General features: G+C 34.3%; 4 protein-coding genes across 6 annotated transcripts; 2 read left to right on the top strand and 2 right to left on the bottom strand.

Annotated features, from left to right (window-relative positions):
* The first annotated feature begins 407 nt into the window (after positions 1-407).
* On the top strand, positions 408-2,155 carry LOC108216861 (zeatin O-glucosyltransferase). The gene has a single exon (XM_017389716.2). The coding sequence runs from the start codon at positions 535-537 to the stop codon at positions 1,927-1,929; it is 1,395 nt and encodes a 464-aa protein (XP_017245205.1). The 5' UTR covers positions 408-534; the 3' UTR covers positions 1,930-2,155.
* A 499-nt stretch (positions 2,156-2,654) lies between these two features.
* Positions 2,655-6,133, bottom strand: LOC108216303 (UDP-URONIC ACID TRANSPORTER 1). Its single transcript, XM_017389030.2, has 4 exons — positions 5,580-6,133; positions 4,711-4,814; positions 3,779-4,007; positions 2,655-3,021 (listed from the first exon to the last, which is right to left on the bottom strand). The coding sequence occupies exons 1-4, from the start codon at positions 6,021-6,023 to the stop codon at positions 2,875-2,877; spliced, it is 924 nt and encodes a 307-aa protein (XP_017244519.1). The 5' UTR covers positions 6,024-6,133; the 3' UTR covers positions 2,655-2,874.
* A 1,907-nt stretch (positions 6,134-8,040) lies between these two features.
* LOC108216891 (uncharacterized) lies at positions 8,041-11,322 on the bottom strand. 3 transcript variants are annotated; one of them, XM_017389750.2, is made up of 5 exons: positions 11,165-11,322; positions 8,855-8,897; positions 8,653-8,744; positions 8,461-8,572; positions 8,041-8,358 (listed from the first exon to the last, which is right to left on the bottom strand). In XM_017389750.2, exons 1-4 carry the CDS (start codon positions 11,240-11,242, stop codon positions 8,462-8,464), a joined length of 324 nt encoding a protein of 107 aa, XP_017245239.1. In that variant the 5' UTR covers positions 11,243-11,322; the 3' UTR covers positions 8,041-8,358; position 8,461. The 3 variants fall into 3 exon arrangements, with proteins under 3 accessions (XP_017245239.1, XP_017245238.1, XP_017245237.1); XM_017389749.2 differs by having other exon boundaries at positions 8,041-8,327; XM_017389748.2 differs by having other exon boundaries at positions 8,041-8,321.
* A 1,098-nt stretch (positions 11,323-12,420) lies between these two features.
* LOC108215707 (S-formylglutathione hydrolase) lies at positions 12,421-16,799 on the top strand. The gene is made up of 7 exons (XM_017388258.2): positions 12,421-12,639; positions 13,630-13,747; positions 14,453-14,500; positions 15,635-15,831; positions 16,048-16,146; positions 16,299-16,364; positions 16,446-16,799. The coding sequence occupies exons 1-7, from the start codon at positions 12,490-12,492 to the stop codon at positions 16,635-16,637; spliced, it is 870 nt and encodes a 289-aa protein (XP_017243747.1). The 5' UTR covers positions 12,421-12,489; the 3' UTR covers positions 16,638-16,799.
* The last annotated feature ends 213 nt before the right edge of the window (positions 16,800-17,012 follow it).

Genomic DNA, 17,012 nt, shown 5'->3' with positions numbered 1-17,012 from the left:
ATGAATACAGATTTATTACACTTGGTTTCCACTAAGAAGCACATGGATGTCAGCAAACAAATACTACTATATATATAAAGAATGTGCATGTTTCTTGTCTTCAAATATAATATAAGATCAATTTGTGCTTTCTAACACCTTAAAATTTTAGATAGTTAAATTCTCAATATTATATTAGATTCCTGATTCGGCATAGATCTCAAAGTTCTTATAATAATATGAACACGAAGGGCATTAATTGCTCCAAAAATATACACGTGTGATCCACTCCTCAACTCAAAAAATGGGATTTCGAGTGAGGGGAATATTAAAATATAGTGTAAGGTCCATTTTGATACATTTCTTTAACCCTTTAAAATTTTAGATGGGTTGGTTTTTATCATCTTACGATGAGCTTTAAGTAATTCCTACTTCCTAAACCATAGAACGCCAATGAAATGATCCCTTAAAAGTCTAGTAATGTTTATTTAGTGCCACACTTGTCCTTCCAAGCGATTAATGTAACCTGATTTCAAGCAGATCAAAATTTCCAAAATGAGCTGCAAGGATCATGAGAACGAGAGACAAGCAGAAGAGAGTGAAGTAATAGTGGTGATAGTTCCTTTTCCTGCACAAGGCCATCTGAACCAGCTCCTCCACCTCAGCCGAATCATTTCTTCCTACAATATTCCAGTTCACTACGTTAGCACCGCGATCCACAGCCGCCAGGCCAAGCTCCGAGTCCAGGGATGGGATCCTCTGTCAGCTCCCAACAAGATGATCACCTTTCATGACTTCTCAACACCTTCTTTCGTCTCTCCTCCTCCCAACCCACACTCTGCAGCCAAATTCCCTGCTCACCTTCTACCTTCTTTCTACGCTGCCTTGCACCTTAGAGCACCCGTGGGTGAACTACTATCCGCTCTCTCTCCCACCACTAAAAGGCTTGTTGTGATATACGATTTCCTGTTTTCTTCGGTCATTCAGGATGTGGTTTCAATACCAAACGGGGAAGCCTACTCTTTCCAGTGTGTCTCAGCTTTCCGTGTATCCTCCACTGTCTGGGACATCACTGGAAAGCCTGTCGAGATCGATGATCAGATTATGGAACAGCTTCCGTCCAGATCAGCTACCGTCATTCCACAAGTCATGGATTTCATTAAAATGCAGGAGGAGCATAATAAGTACAGCTCAGGTGTAATTTTCAATACTTGTAGACCAATTGAAGGTCCTTTTCTTGATGTGCTAGCCAAGGTCAACGCTAAACAATGGGCGCTCGGCCCTTTTAACCCTATGGAGATCAGCAATAATTCATCCGATAGACGCCATAGATGCTTGAAGTGGCTAGATAAGCAAGTTCCAAATTCTGTCATATTTGTTTCTTTTGGCACGACGACTAGTTTGACAGATGAGCAGATTGAGCGTCTTGCAGTTGGGTTGGAGACCAGTGGACAAAAATTCATTTGGGTGTTGAGAGACGCGGATAAAGGAGATATATTCACGGGAGCTGTGAGAGAATGTGAATTGCCAAAAGGATTCCAGGACAGAATACAAGTTAGCGGGCAGGGGATGGTAGTGAGAGATTGGGCACCTCAGCTGGAGATTCTGGCACACTCGTCGACAGGAGGATTTATGAGTCATTGCGGATGGAATTCATGCTTGGAAAGTATTACAATGGGAGTGCCAATAGCAGCATGGCCTATGCACTCGGACCAACCCCATAATGCCTTGTTACTGACTAAGGTTCTTAAGATCGCAGTTGTGGTAAGGGACTGGTCGCGAGGGGAGGAGTTGGTGGAATCATTGACGATTGAGAATGCTGTCAGAGAGTTGATGGCATCGAATGAAGGTGAAGCGATAAGGAAGAGAACAGCAGAGTTGAGTATGGCCGTCAAGAGGTCAGTAACAGGAGGTGAGATGGATAATTTTATTGCTCATATACGAAGATAGACAAACGTTACTACAAATATAATGCCTGCATCCACAACCTAGATTCAACAATATCAGACACAACCCGAGAAGTACAAACATGCTTTGGGGTTCCAATTTCTACTTGTTCTTTCCTTTTTTTTGTTCCTCATAATTAGAAGTTTCACAGATTGGGATCCTTCTGCCAACTTGTTCCAAAACTAATATAATTTAAATGTGTTATGTTATGCCTACCTGTTTGTCAGTAGCCAAGAACTCTACCCTAGGCAACAACAGGTGAACTTGTATTCCCGTGATTGATCTATAGAGCATGGTCAATGGGAGTGCTAAAATACGTATAATTATTGTTATATTATAAGTAACATAGAAAAGTTAAAGTTGTGATGTTGAAATAAAACGTCTACTCCAATGGACAAATTTAACATAGCACCAGATAATCTATATTTAACTTAACTTTTCAACCACCTTGTAATTGAAATGAAACAAAAACTATCAAACTTGCTATCTCTCTCATTTTTCCTATATGCGGTAATTATAGCAACATCTATACCTAATTCTAAGTTTAGCACCAAGCATTTTGCTATTTTGATACCAAGTTTAGAATCCCATTGAAGTGTGCATTTTTTTATGGGTGTTGTCATATGTGATATAACATCACTTCTAGCACCTCCATTGGACTTGCCCTTATTGCCAAAATATTTTAATAAAGAAATTTATGCTCTTCAAAGCCTGTATAACAGAGAAGATACACTGAACAGAACTTAACTCCTATATACTGAAGAGTTACAGCCAGATACAAATTTCTATAATTAAATGATGACAACAAAACTAATCGATCTCACACAGAAATGGTATCAAGAAACTCAACTGATTGCACAACAATCTATATGTATGGGACTGAACTACTTCCCTTTAATGTTTTTCTAGAACTACTTATACATCTGAAATGAACTGCATCCATGAAGATCATTTGTACCGGCGTTTAGTTTCTCCATAAGCAGCAACTCCCATTACGGTCATTGTATATCCAGCAATACCAATAAAGGTAACAGGGTTTCGGAACAGAAGTATGGAAATAACAACGGCTACAGCACCTTTTGCATTGCCTAATACCTGAAATCACAATTGCAATATGCATTTAGTTATACAAGCATACATCTTTTGCTTCACCTAATTAGACGAATCCAAAGTCTAATATAAGATATATCAAAAGATTCATCCTTCTTTTTGGAATTTCTGAAGTAGCATTGATTCCTCTAACTGATTACTGTATACTAGAAATCAATTTCCCTACCATGTAAAGATGTCACATGTTCTTGCTCCAGTCAATGAAAAGGTATTTATAAAATCACCAAAATGAGAGTTTAGACAAAGATACTCGGGTACATTGTTTTATATAAATTATCAATTTTAGCAAGGCAGCTAAGAAGTCCTGATCCAAACATAAATGGGGTCTAAGCTAAAACAGTAATGACCAATTGCTCTGGTGTAGTTCCAGTGACCAAAAAATAGTTGCTAATTACTATAGATTACTAGAAGTTTAGGAGCCCAAATTCTACTTTTTAGTACGAAATGAGCCTGCAGGAAAAACTCAAAAAAAGGCACATAAATATCTGCATTCTTAAGTGAAACAAGTTGGGGTGGAACCTCAAAATAGTACTTTAGGGATCAACTTCACATTTTTAACAAGGTCAAGATACTTTCACAGGTGGATTGAATAATATAAAAGGCAGAAAAAAAGTTAGCAACTGAGCTCTAAATCAGACATGTTATTCTTAAGACACATGAACTTTATACTGGATGCATTATGTGAATGTCTGAAATTTTGACTACATGTAATGGCTTATTAAAACATGCACATAGATCATACCTGGAGTGTTAGTGCACTTGTATGCTTTGTCACCAAAAAGTTTGTTAAGTTGGCTGCGTAAGCCATTACTGAATTAGCAAGAAGAAGTAGCCACATAAACTTGTGTTTTACACCAAGGGAAAGAGTGACATCTAATACATCGGGCTCCATCATAAGCGTTGCGGGCAACAAAACTAGAACAGCAATTGGGGACATATAAAGCAGCAAGTTCATAGAGTTCAACTTTTCCCTGAAATTTTGATTAGAAGAATTTCAGAAGATTTCAGAAGTTAATCATAACTGTGTTATTGCTATGTTAGATGCAACTGAAAACATTACATGGAATCTACAATTGGGACAACAGAATGAAACTTGAAAAAGGACACAAGAAATCCAGAAGAAGAAGAAGAAAGGATGAGATAAAATTAGAATCCAACACCACAGAACGATCTGAATATTTGATATTGACTTTTCATCACATTCTTCTTTATTCTTCACAATACTTTGTTAATATGCTTATTGTTTACTTATTGCTTACAATATCTGATACATTACAGAAACAAATTTGTCGCCTAGGGGGGAATAAAGGAAATCTGCACATAATGAGAAAGCATTTAAGGTGAAAAAATTCGAAGGCCAAATCATAGTTAACATTGATTAGCACTTATCCAAATGCATACTAGCAGTATTAAAGAACTGAAAACTGCAACAATTTCTTTTACACGGGAACCTGGGACCACTACGAGACCATGTGTGTCGTTTAGGTAATTTATTCACTTAAAACCAAATATTCATATTTGATAATAATTGAACGGATGGACAATTAAAAAGGAAAAAAATATCCATAGTTCCATATTTTCAATTCAATAACTATTGCAGATCAAAAACATAAATGCATTCACTGTAAGATCAGCAAAAAGCAACCCTATAAGTAGAAGAGCAAAAAAATGTACCCCTCTGAAGAAAGCAGGATACCCTGAAGCACAGACTTGAAAGCCCTTGCTGCGGTTGCACTAATGCACATAATAAATCCATACAAGTGGAAGCTTGGCTCTCCCTGCGACCAATAATAACATCTCACTTACACAGAAGTCTATTACTTCACAATGATTTTTATATGGCAAGTAACAAATTACATATAGAAGGGTATGAAATCACGGTCCAACATGGATTAGAAAATTGATTCCAAAAGCCGTCCATTTAGTAGGCCATTCATGCTTGCTGATTATAATGATCAAACTCCATTAATTTCACTACACTTATCACTCTCCAACAGCAATTAATACCCGACTATATCAACTACAATATAGGTGCATCCCAATTTGGGCAACCTACTGCAGATGTGAATCACTTACTATTCCAGAGCTAGCATATGCACAAGTGTGCAGAAATCTAAGTCTACTTGAAGAGACATTAGGAATTAACTTCACTCAAGACCGAAAATTCATAAACTTTTAGAATGGAAACAACTGCGAATGCATGGCTAAAAAATTGAGTGATTTACAATTAAGTACACCCTAAAATATATCGGAAACATGGAAGAACACTGCAAGTCTATCTAATCCGATTCTTTGTACCAGTACGGCAGCACAACACTAATCTACAAACTACTAGATCTTGTTCAAAGATAGACACATTATAAAACATCACTACCAAACTAACAATTCATAGTCCACATACAAAATTCACATAGACAAACCAACTCAGTACTAAAATCTAATCAAAACCCAACAAAGATTCACATTTCTTCGCATTAACAAATAAACAATCAACAGAGATCCAATTAACAAAATGCACACAATGCGGTGAATAAACAACATACCCCACTAGCAATAACAACACCAGCAACAACAGGCACAAGAGCAGCATAAGTAACCCAAGCTTCTCTTTTCAGAGTCATAAAATACGCAAACATCGCCGTGAAAAACGGCGTCGTAGCGCCGACAGCCTGATTGAAAGAAACCGGCAGATACCTGAGCGAAATATTCCCACCGACAACAGAAGCACAAAACACAACACTCAAACTCGAGATCCTCAACAACTGAGACCTCGATTTAATCTCCTGGAAGGGGACAACTTTAAGGAAGATTATAGACACGTAGCTTAGGACAGCACAAGCAGTCATATGACACATTGTGAGGAAGATTGGGAACCTAAATCCATAGTTTGAGAGCAGGAATTTGTTGAGGAGAAGAACACCAATGTTGGATGAGTACCATAGGATTATGAGGGATGAGATGAAGAGGGCTTGTTGTTTAACTGCCATGTCGAGAGATTGTGAAATCTAATCTCAGCTCTGACCAGAGCTCTAATGGCAGGCCAGCAACAATAGTGTGATTGTTGTTTTAATATTTGTGTGTAATAATGAAAATAATAGACCGATGTTTTTTTAGTTCGGTTTTACCTTCTTTTTTTCTTATGTGCGTGTGAAATTAATGCGAGGATTTTTTTTTTACTTTTTTTTTTTGATACAGAAATTAATGCGAGGATTGTAAATTAAATTTACAGGGTGTATCGTATCCGTCACTTGTGCAATCTTATTAAATGCGGACCTCACGCCAGGGTAAATCTAAAATCAGAATTTAGTAGACTCTTGGGAGTAATAAATGTCATACCCACTCGTTTGACAATGCTGTTGAGATGTTGCGCGGATATGTCAAAATTTGATATTTCCTCCTTTATATGTTATCTGCTTCATTTAATTATTTATAAATTTTTAATTTAAATATATAATATAAATAATTGAAACAATATATAAATTTATACTCCATTGTATGTATAAATTATTTAAATATTATTTTAAATTTTAAATTTAGAAAAGATCAATTTACAATGTGCTATCAAAGATCGACCGATCGTATCAATAAAAGTCGAAAGAGACAGTCAAAAGAAGATGAAGTGATATGAATTTCGACTCGTTGAAAAATTCCTCCCCTATTTTAGTTATTTATACGATTTTGTTATGTTTAAAACATTGTAAAAAAAATTATATATTAACAAAATTTCTTGTCTTATAATAATTTCAGTTTCTTAAAAGCTAAAAATATGATAATATGTTCAAATTATCAAACATCGGTGACTTTGTATTTAAAATTATTCAAATATTTATATTATTTATAAATTAAATTATCCAAACACTATAATGATTACAACTATTCGTATACTTGTCAATTGTACTCCACTTTTAGTTTAAATGATAAATAATTAAAAGGAGTGAGATACACCTGTATATTAATCGAGATTTAATAAACTAATAATAATATATTACTAGTATTTGATTTTGTTTTTAAGTCTAGCAGAGTTAAAAGCTAAAATATTTTAAGTCTATTAAGCACAATTTGTAATTTCTTGTAAATTGTTGAAATATTTTTGATAATATAAATTATGCTAAACAATTACACAAAATCCATCATTTTATGAAATCTAAAAGAAACCTTCAATTGAATTAGTGGATTTTATAATCTCAATTGAATATTATATATTTTTTTGAGTATAATATAAAATCTTGATTAAAAAATACTACTCTATTATTGTTATGATAATGTAAAATCTTAATTGAATATTCTAAATTTTATTAATTTGTTTTAAAATTAAACTAAAAACACTTGAAAAACAGAATTTTTTGCAAAAGCACTCATATTTTCAAATTTATTATTTCAAAAAAAAGGTCAAAATCACTAGTTAAAAACAATTGCGTTCATGTTGCAACGATTGTAGTTAAAGTTGCATATACGATTTCACCGTATTTTAAAAAAAATATATTTACAATTTAGATAATTTTTATATAAAAAGAAAAATATATCTAAAATTTCAATTATATATGTCTCATAGCTCATAAATCTTGATTAATAACTTTCATCCTTCGGGTGTTCGTAGCGCGATAGATGTCATAATATTCATCTTTCATCCTTCGGGTGTTCGTAGCGTGATAGATGCATAATATTCATCTTTTGGATCATTGGATGGTGTTCTTGGTGATATTTAACGTATTCCCCAAAGCTGGAGTCCACATCATGCTATTGATATTCATGGTTAAGTCATTGTGAATTTGCAGCGAGTGTATTTACTATTTAGTTTGCTTAAGTTTTGCCTGGCATGCCTGCAGATCTGTATCATACTCATGACCACCACCGGGACGTGGGTCCATTGAAAATTTCTTAGATCGATTACTATGGTTAATTGGCAAGTTAGGCCGAAGCTGGGGGCTAAACAGAGTGACTCCTTTTTTTTTTTCTTTCTGGCATGTGAGAACGCTGAACTAAAAGATGAAAAAATCAGAAAGCTAAAATTCTAAATCTTGAATTCTTCAAGTATTGAGCTCAAATAATCAGAATCAATATACAGTATCTTATATAAATGCACTGTTATAATATTTTGCTACTCAGCAACTTTCAGCTCAAATCATTGTATTGACTGCTCTATGCGATCTAATAAATTTCTATTTACTGAAGGCTCCAAGTGATTCATAAGAAAAGAGCCATTAGAAAATAACAACTGGCAAATTTTAGTCTTTTCAAGTGCCTCTGTATCAACATCACATAGTTGCTTCAAACCTTTAGTTGCTCTATGCCTCGAAACAAAATGAAAAGCATAATCACAACCTGAGAAACCAAATGAATGACAGACATAGAAATTTCGACTCTGAAGCCGAATCTACACATGTAACATATCTAAATGATATACTGTATTATACATTTTTATACCTCAGTTGGATGTCGTCTTGGACTCTGCTTCCTCCAATGCCCGGAGAAGATGTAGTATGCGATATTGGAGTCTAGCATTTTCTGAAGCAAGTTGCTGCACCTCCTTTAAAGCCTGAAGGTGAACAAAAGGTATTAGTAACAAAGCAGACCTTTACTGTACCAATAATAGACTTGAAAAACAATGCACCATACCTTTTCTTTTTCAGAATCTTGCGAAGTTCTGGCATCTTCTAACTTCAACTGTAGTTCATTAAACTTTTTTAACAAATCCTGATATCCAGAATCTAGGCATCACCAGCACCCAAAACGTAGATATATAAAATTCATATAAGATGAAATGAAACAATCCTTGAAAAACAAGTAGAACATAATATAAAATTGCTGAGGAGACTACCTTGTTTACTAGCAATAGCAGCTTCAAGTCTTGCCAAGCGATCCTTTCAAAACATTTAATAACGTTAAGGATTGGGTAGCATACTGAAAGATAAAAATTGTAAAATACAAGATTCTACAAACTGTTTGCTGACAATACTTAATCACAATCCACACAACACTTTTTGAATAACGTCAATTACAAGGAACTTAAATACCCCCGAGAATCCACAAAAAGTACAGACTTAAAATTGGAAGAATACTGGTAATTCAAGTAGTCTATATTTAAGTTAAAAGTGTCCTGTTCATATCCATTGCGCACCGGAAAGATAATCATGGGTTAACTTTATCACATGATCCTACACGCACAAAACATGAGGCTCTGACTTGCATATGTACACTTGGGGCGTGTTAGTTTTATCGAATTAATAATCTCTCTACTATTCACAATTTGCACTCTTTTCATCACATTTACTACTATCATATATATATAACCTCTTAAAATAGTCTCATGCGAAACTTTAACTCCGTTTCAAATTAGTGGTCCACTTTGACTTTTTTCAAGACAAATTTATTAAATTTTAACTAGAGTCAACATTACTATATAATTACAAAATATTAAAAATAATATGTCAATAAAAAGTATATGCAATCTTTTTTATAGTGTATTTTTCAATTTTTAAAAATTATAAAAGAATAATTTGCTTCCAATCAAAGTTTGGTCAATTTAACCATAAAAGTCATAAGTGAACTACTAATATGAACCCGAGGTAGAAGAGCATCTCCAACAAACTCTTAAATTATTCTTAAAAAAAATAATACAATATATGACTCCTAGCAAGTTAATACATTAAATATCATGACAACTCCAACACTACTCTTGATACTTCCTCTCTGTTTATCTATTTCTTATTTAGGTGGAAGTTGGAGATGGAATCGGAGGAAAGTGAATGTAATTGAAGGAAATGAATATTATATTCATAAATGATAAGTTAAAAGCACCTAAATATTCTTTAAAAGAGAGAAGGGAGAAGAGGCCTTAACTTTTTAAAGAGCCTATTGGTGCACTAGTTTCACACCGTTTTAATTTGTAATTGAGCTTGTTTGAAGAGTCGATGCTCTAATAACTTTTGAGCATCTCCGACTGACTCCTAAATCATTATTTAAAAAAAAAAAATATGTGGCTCATAGCAAGTTAATACATTGTATAACGTGACAACTCCAACACCACTCTATTTATTTTTTGTTATTATTTGAGGAGAAAATTGTAGATAGAATCAGGGAGGTCAATAGAATTGGAGGGAAGCGAATATTATATTCAATGATAATAAGTTATAACTTAAGAGCACCCAGAGAGGGCTCTTAAATTTTTTAAAGAGCCACCGGGAGCCTATTGAAACTCTAATTTTTCACATCTTAATTTAAAGTCTTGTTTGAAGAGCCTATTGGAGATGCTCCTAGAACATCTTCAAGAGTCTCATAGTTGGCTCTGAAATATAATATAAAATATATGATTCCTAGAACGTAAGTACATTTTTAAGACCGTCAACTCTAACAATACTCTTTGTACTCCTTTATTTTATATTTTAATTAATATATGAAGTAAAAAAGAGGAGTGGTGGATGAGTAGGAGGGAATGAATTTTTAATTAATACAAATAAGTTAAGAGCCATGTGGCGAGCTCTATTTGAACCAAGGATCTTTATTTCTTTACTTAAGACTCAAGAGCTCATATAGAGAGCCTCTTGGAGATGATCTTATAGCTCATTTAAGGAGACCATTAATCCCCACTCCAGCTTTATCACTGATCCCATGGAAATAAGTCAAATGTGGTGCCAAACTGCCAATTATAACAATTTATTTATTATTATTATTTTATTTTATTTTTTTGGGGGGGGGGGGGGGGGGGGGGGGGGGGAAGGTGTGTTAATAATCCGATAAAACAGATATAAAAAAATGCTTCAAAGCAACATAACACAAACGTAAAAAAACGCTTCAAAACAAGTCATCAAAATTTACAAGCTCTGTGTTTCCACTTGACACCGTAAATCACAAGAATTCAATTATTCAGAAGGCAATAACACACCTGTAATTGAGTATAAACAACGAAAATTTAATTTAAAATATCATATTCATGGTTGATGTGCAAAATTAAAAGGAGTAACAGGAATTGCACTGCATTGCTATAACGGATCCCACAAAAACAATCTAGACCATATAACAACAAAAAGACACCCAAAAAAAAAAAAAACTCACACTCACACATCCATAGTCAGATATAAAAGAAGCAAAAAAAATAAATTGAGATGGATGGGTGTGATATAAGTAGTACCTCGGCCTCAGAAGCTCTCTTGTACAGGGGTTTCAAAACCTCTTTCAGATCATTTGAACGCGGAGAAGAAGACGCCATTTTTACTTATTTTATTCTTCAGTACCCTAATCTTTTCTCTTCGTATAAACACTGCCTCCTCCAAAACCCCTTCTATCAATTTACGATATTGCCCTTCTATTGTTCTACATAAATAAAATTTAATAATATTTATTTTCAATTTTATAATTTCTGAATAGCAAACAAGACTAGTAATATCTACATATATAGTTTCTGAGTTGTGTTCCATGTAGAACTCACCTCTTATGTTGTGTTTGGTTGGAGGGAATGGAATGGAATGAAATGGGTAAAATTTCTTGAAACTAATAGAGATAGGAGGGAAGTTTTGAAATAAATTTAAAGGGGTGCAAAATTGCTATTATGAGATTTGAGAAGAAATTGGGGTTAGGAGAGAATGAAGCATTCCATCTCAAATTGAAGATATGATGTCTAGCATAGAATGCAAGGAATGGAATGGAGGAAAAAATGAAATCTGTTAAAATTGCCCATAATTTAGTTTATTTTTTATTCCATTCCTTCCGGAATCATTCACTCCAACCAAACACAACATTAGTCTTAAAACCTTAGAACCCTCATTACATGACAATATCTAATTCCAAGATTAATATAAACTTTCTAAAATTATATAATTTAACCGTATAACTTGTAGGCTTGTACTACTGCAGAATATTGAAAGGATGATAATAAGTAATTTGATTAGGATGTAATATTAAATGTTAATACATATAATTAATGCACTCATTAATTACCTACAATCAAGTAAAACAGATATTAAATAACTAATATTAAATGCGGTTTTTGATATGACCATTGATTTAACAATAATCTAATGATTTTATATGAATTATAAGTTTTAACTTAAAATGAGTTCTAATTTGAACCTCACCCTATAATTTCTAATAAATTTTATTTTTATTTTTACAATTTATGAAATGTAGTGTTATAAAAAACGGGAATGAAATTTAATGAATAAAATTATAAAATAATGACTGGTAAATATTTAATCGATTTAGCTCGATTAATCATCATGTTATCAATTTCTGGAACAGAGCTAAATAGCAAACAAGACTTGCACAAAAAAGCCCAACTGCCCAAGGCAGGCTCGAGCTAAAATGGGCTTGTGAGAATCTAAACAAGGAAAGGGCCCATACGATCCAATTATTATTTGCTTAGCATAAAAAAGGATAAAAAAAACCATCAAGAACACTTATCTGGCTGTCTTCACTCACTCAGTCACTGATTCACAAAACAAGCCACAGAGAAAAAGAATGGAGGACACAAAACCCAAAGAAATAAGCAGCACAAAAATGTTTGATGGATACAACAAGAGATACAAACACTACAGTCCTACTCTTGGCTGCTCCATGACTTTTTACATTTACTTCCCTCCTACTCCTAAATCTTCCCAGAAATTCCCTGTAAGCATCTGTGTCTCACTCACCCTTTTCGTCATTTCATATATCAATTCATTTATCTAACACCCATTTTGACCAGCATGTTTATTGAAATAATTATAAATGTTTTTAATCGGTTAGGTTTATATAAAGGGTTTTTCTTTTTTGCTTTTTATTGTTTTAGTAAAATTGAAATATTGTACTGTGCTGATTAGTTTTGCTGAGAGTTGATTTTTTGTTTCTTAAATTAAATTATTTTTCCCAAGCAATTTCAAGGAAATGAATTACAAACTGGGATGTGAGCATGGCTTTTATGTGCTAAATTTCTGTTGGTCAGATCTTGGGACTTGATACAAAAATGAAGGTGGTAGACAAGTGTAGTTGTGTTACTATAGTGCAAGGACAACCTATATACTGGCAGTGTATGTAATAGAAGAATATTGCTGAAATTCTTGAGTCAAATCTAGTCCGATAGTGTCGTGTTGCTGATTGAACGGGTATCCACATTTCTTCAAGAACGGTCTCTCTTAATTCTGTTGCATAGATGAAAGTAGCTGGCTCGTTCTTGAATTTGACTAGCCCATAGCAGATCTACATACTGACCACTCATTTATCGAAAATACCAATATTACTATAGTACCACTTATCCAAACAGCGTCGCACTCTTATATTTTCCAAAGGAACACGTGTAGTAAGTAGATCAGGATGATAAGTTGTGAAACGTGAGTTGCTCTATTTTGTTGGTAAAAATGTTGTCAGTTAAAACTCACCCCAGATATTTGGTCAGGTCAAGCTATTTGTCTTTCATGTTTGGCTATGCCATTTGATTCAACACTTCTTCACATTAAATACATTGATATATTAAACTCGACCTTGCTGTATTGGCCGCAGTAGGCCAGAAGCTGTATACACCATTTTTTAAAATTTTAGAAGTTGGGCCACTTGTATTTTGACAAGGTCTGTAGGATTTTTTTTCCTATTTTGTTTTATTTATATTGTATCTTCAATCATCAGGTACTTTACTGGCTCTCTGGTCTCACGTGTACTGATGAAAACTTTATCATCAAGTCTGGTGCTCAGCGCACTGCGGCCAGTGAGGGCATTGCTTTGGTTGCACCAGATACATCTCCAAGTGAGCCGACTATTCTTCATTCTCTCTTTTTTTAATAAATAAAACCGGACATAGATCTGTAGAGAAAATATGTTGGATACTATGTGTATAATAACACTAAAACTGTATTTCAGATATTGAACACCACAATCAGCATTTAGAATTTACCACTTTGCCTATTATATATATTATATATATTTAAGAAAAGAGTAGACTACTTTAGACTGATAACTTATATCAAACAGCTTCAGTTTCTTTGTCAAGAACTTTGCTTATTATCATGGCCTATGTTATCTGGACAAGTCCAAAAGTGGCCCACTTGATATGTCCAAGTATTTGGGCTTGGTAATATTTTTTTATTTATTCTTGTATCTTATTGGCCGAATGTCAAGACGGGCACTTAAAGTAGAATAACGTGTCTGGGTAATATATGTCATGGCTATTAGACTATATTATTTATGCTTTATATAATCATAATGTATTCATCGCACCCTAAGTCTTAATACTCTGCAAAGTGTTATTGCAACTTATCATGTTAAAGTGATCTTACTATGACTTCTAAACCTAGATAAAAGCTTAAAGAATTAAAAAAGGTAAGTGCATGCCCGCCCGTATTATCTCGAAATATTTAACTCACAAGAGGTTTTCTATATTCTTAATCTCACATGACTTCAGTTAGTTGTTTTGTGTATGCTGCAATGACAATCTGTCCTTTACTAATTACAGGAGGCTTAAATGTGGATGGAGAGGCAGACAGCTGGGATTTTGGTGTAGGTATGTAAGACGAAGCTAATAGAATATCTACTCTTAGACAATTCAGTACTGATATTGCTTTTACGTTATTACGTGATGCAGTTGTATCTAAAACCTGTATAATTTGGGTAGTAAACTTTCATGGAGTTTAGAAACCAACAATTGTTCAGTTAACCTGTGTCCATTGCAAATTTGACGGGAATCTTGGTTTTAATTTTCCGAGCTTTAAAACTCTGTTCTACTTCCTTGTGGTGTCTAAAACATTGAACCGAAAGATGAGGATGATACCTTGGATTATGGTGGACAGATCCACTCTTAGGTGTAATAGCTTCCAACTGAAAGAAAAAAGAGTGAAGTCATTATCAAATGTTTTAAGCTGTCTACCATTGTTGCAGATGTTAAATATTAATTTTACAAAGACTTCCTTTCACAATATTAAAGGTTTTTTGAGTTTCATGTTTCCCAGTTTTTTTTAATTTCCAAAAAACTTTGGAGTCATAGCTTGCATAGTTTCAATAACAGAATGCAGCACCCTCTGTCACTTCATTAAAGAAATTTTCTTACTCAGTAGCTACCACTGAGACAATCCAAGTGATTTCTTTAAAAGAATTGATGATGGAGGATCCAAGATTATTGTCAGATTTTTTGCAAACATATCACATATCTGATTGGTAAATATCGTGAATTTATGAGCACATTACAAATTTGCAGTATGGATATATATGTGCTTGTCACTTGAGATCAAGTTGATGTCGGGTCTTCACAGACCTTGTTGTTCTAGATATATTAGATTACATACTACTTGTGTTGTACCAACCAAAGTATTATATTTATGCGCATGCATGTCTAACAATTTATGTTATTAAATTGGTTTTATGCTATTTTTCCACTCTCTGAAATCAGGATACTCAACACTTTTGGTGCATATTCCATTTTGATCATTACATTCCAATAATAATACAATATTTTAGTAAGATTCATGTGGTAATTTGAAACTAAAATACATAATCAAGTAGAATTGTTAATTTGAGCATTGGAAAGAACACCATATTCTTTTGCCAACTCAACAGAACTATGTTCGATGAGATGTTCAGTTCTGTTGCCACCAGTTAAATTTGGAGTTGGTAGAAATGTGACACAGACACTTTGAACCAGGTGCTGGGTTCTATCTAAATGCTAAACAAGAGAAGTGGAAGAACTGGAGAATGTATGATTATGTTACCAAGGAATTGCCGAGCCTTCTGAGTGAAAACTTTGTGCAGCTTGATACAGCACGGGCATCTATATTTGGTCATTCAATGGGTGGGCATGGTGCTCTGACAGTGTACCTGAAAAACCTGGACAAGTATAAGGTGCAGATATATACATACCCAGTAGTAAACTGTTATATTAAGAGTGTTTGAATACTTAAAGTAAAAGGTCTGATGTAATTTGTTATTCAGCATGCAATAGATTAAATTTCTGTATTACAACCATATGTTTATCTTTAAAAGGCAACTTATGTACTAGCATCTTTTTTTGTGAGGGTTTGAATGTATTTTACTAACGTCTGGTTTTTATAAATTCAGTCGGTCTCTGCATTTGCACCTATAGTCAATCCAATTAACTGCCCATGGGGTCAGAAAGCTTTCACAAACTATCTGGGTGATAATAAAACTGATTGGGAGGTTCTCTCTCTCACTCTCTCCCCCCCTACCCCTCCCCCCCCCCCCCCCCCCCCCCCCCCCCCCCTCCATCTCTCTCTCTCCCCCCTCCCTCCCTCCCTCGATCTCTTGATGCCAAGCTGGGCTCTTATATGTTATGAACAATTTTCTCTCAGGAATATGATGCTACTTGCTTGATCTCAAAGTACAAAGATGTGTCAGCGACCATTCTAATTGATCAGGTTTGTCAAGTTGGAACAGAGAGAATACAAGTTTCATACAATATGATTTTCAAGTTTGAATTACATGCTTCTTCATTACAGGGAGAAGATGACAGTTTTCTGCATAATCAGTTACTCCCACACAAGTTTGAGGAGGCATGCAGATCGGCCAATGTTCCTCTGCTGTTAAGGATGCATGCTGGCTACGATCACTCTTTCTTTTTCATTGCCAGCTTCATTGATGACCACATCCACCATCATGCTCAGGCTCTGAAGCTTGCTGTGAAACTTTGAGACTTGTACCTGTTGGTTCTCTTGTTTGTCATGAATTCAATGGAAACTGTTTTGCTGGATGGACGAATTAAGTATGTGTGAACTCTGTAATATGTGTTGCTTAAGCATTGATCAGTGATCACCCTTATAAATAAAGGCATGCTGCCATTTTAATCTTGTGAAGGCTATAACTTGCATATTGTTTATCCTTGGTTCTTAGCTGCAAACCAGAATAGAAAAGTTATTCTGGACATCTCAATTTTGAGATGTGATATATACAGAGAGGGTGCTTACTTGGTACGAACCTTCTTGCAAAACTAGAAATTTAATTTAAAAATATTTAAATCACATCGTAACATAGTATATAAACCAAACCAAACATACTCATTATATCCC

This window comes from Daucus carota, chromosome 4, assembly GCF_001625215.2.
Source record: "Daucus carota subsp. sativus chromosome 4, DH1 v3.0, whole genome shotgun sequence".
Taxonomy (NCBI): Eukaryota; Viridiplantae; Streptophyta; class Magnoliopsida; order Apiales; family Apiaceae; genus Daucus; species Daucus carota.
The sequence above is the reverse complement of the archived record's forward strand: the minus strand, read 5'-3'. Positions and strand labels throughout refer to the sequence as shown.

What these genes read in the sequence shown, in the direction of transcription:
- LOC108216861 (XM_017389716.2), top strand. Translation starts at nt 535, where the DNA reads ATGAGCTGCAAGGATCATGAGAACGAGAGACAAGCAGAAGAGAGTGAA.
- LOC108216303 (XM_017389030.2), bottom strand. Translation starts at nt 6,023, where the DNA reads ATGGCAGTTAAACAACAAGCCCTCTTCATCTCATCCCTCATAATCCTA. An exon ending in GTGTTGTTATTGCTAGTGGG is followed by an intron (nt 4,815 to 5,579) that starts GTATGTTGTTTA and finishes TATTGGTCGCAG; the next exon opens with GGAGAGCCAAGCTTCCACTT. An exon ending in CAAGTGCACTAACACTCCAG is followed by an intron (nt 3,022 to 3,778) that starts GTATGATCTATG and finishes TTGTGATTTCAG; the next exon opens with GTATTAGGCAATGCAAAAGG.
- LOC108216891 (XM_017389750.2), bottom strand. Translation starts at nt 11,242, where the DNA reads ATGGCGTCTTCTTCTCCGCGTTCAAATGATCTGAAAGAGGTTTTGAAA. An exon ending in AGAGAGCTTCTGAGGCCGAG is followed by an intron (nt 8,898 to 11,164) that starts GTACTACTTATA and finishes ATGTTTTGAAAG; the next exon opens with GATCGCTTGGCAAGACTTGA. An exon ending in AAGATTCTGAAAAAGAAAAG is followed by an intron (nt 8,573 to 8,652) that starts GTATGGTGCATT and finishes GTTCACCTTCAG; the next exon opens with GCTTTAAAGGAGGTGCAGCA.
- LOC108215707 (XM_017388258.2), top strand. Translation starts at nt 12,490, where the DNA reads ATGGAGGACACAAAACCCAAAGAAATAAGCAGCACAAAAATGTTTGAT. An exon ending in AATCTTCCCAGAAATTCCCT is followed by an intron (nt 12,640 to 13,629) that starts GTAAGCATCTGT and finishes TTCAATCATCAG; the next exon opens with GTACTTTACTGGCTCTCTGG. An exon ending in CAGCTGGGATTTTGGTGTAG is followed by an intron (nt 14,501 to 15,634) that starts GTATGTAAGACG and finishes ACTTTGAACCAG; the next exon opens with GTGCTGGGTTCTATCTAAAT.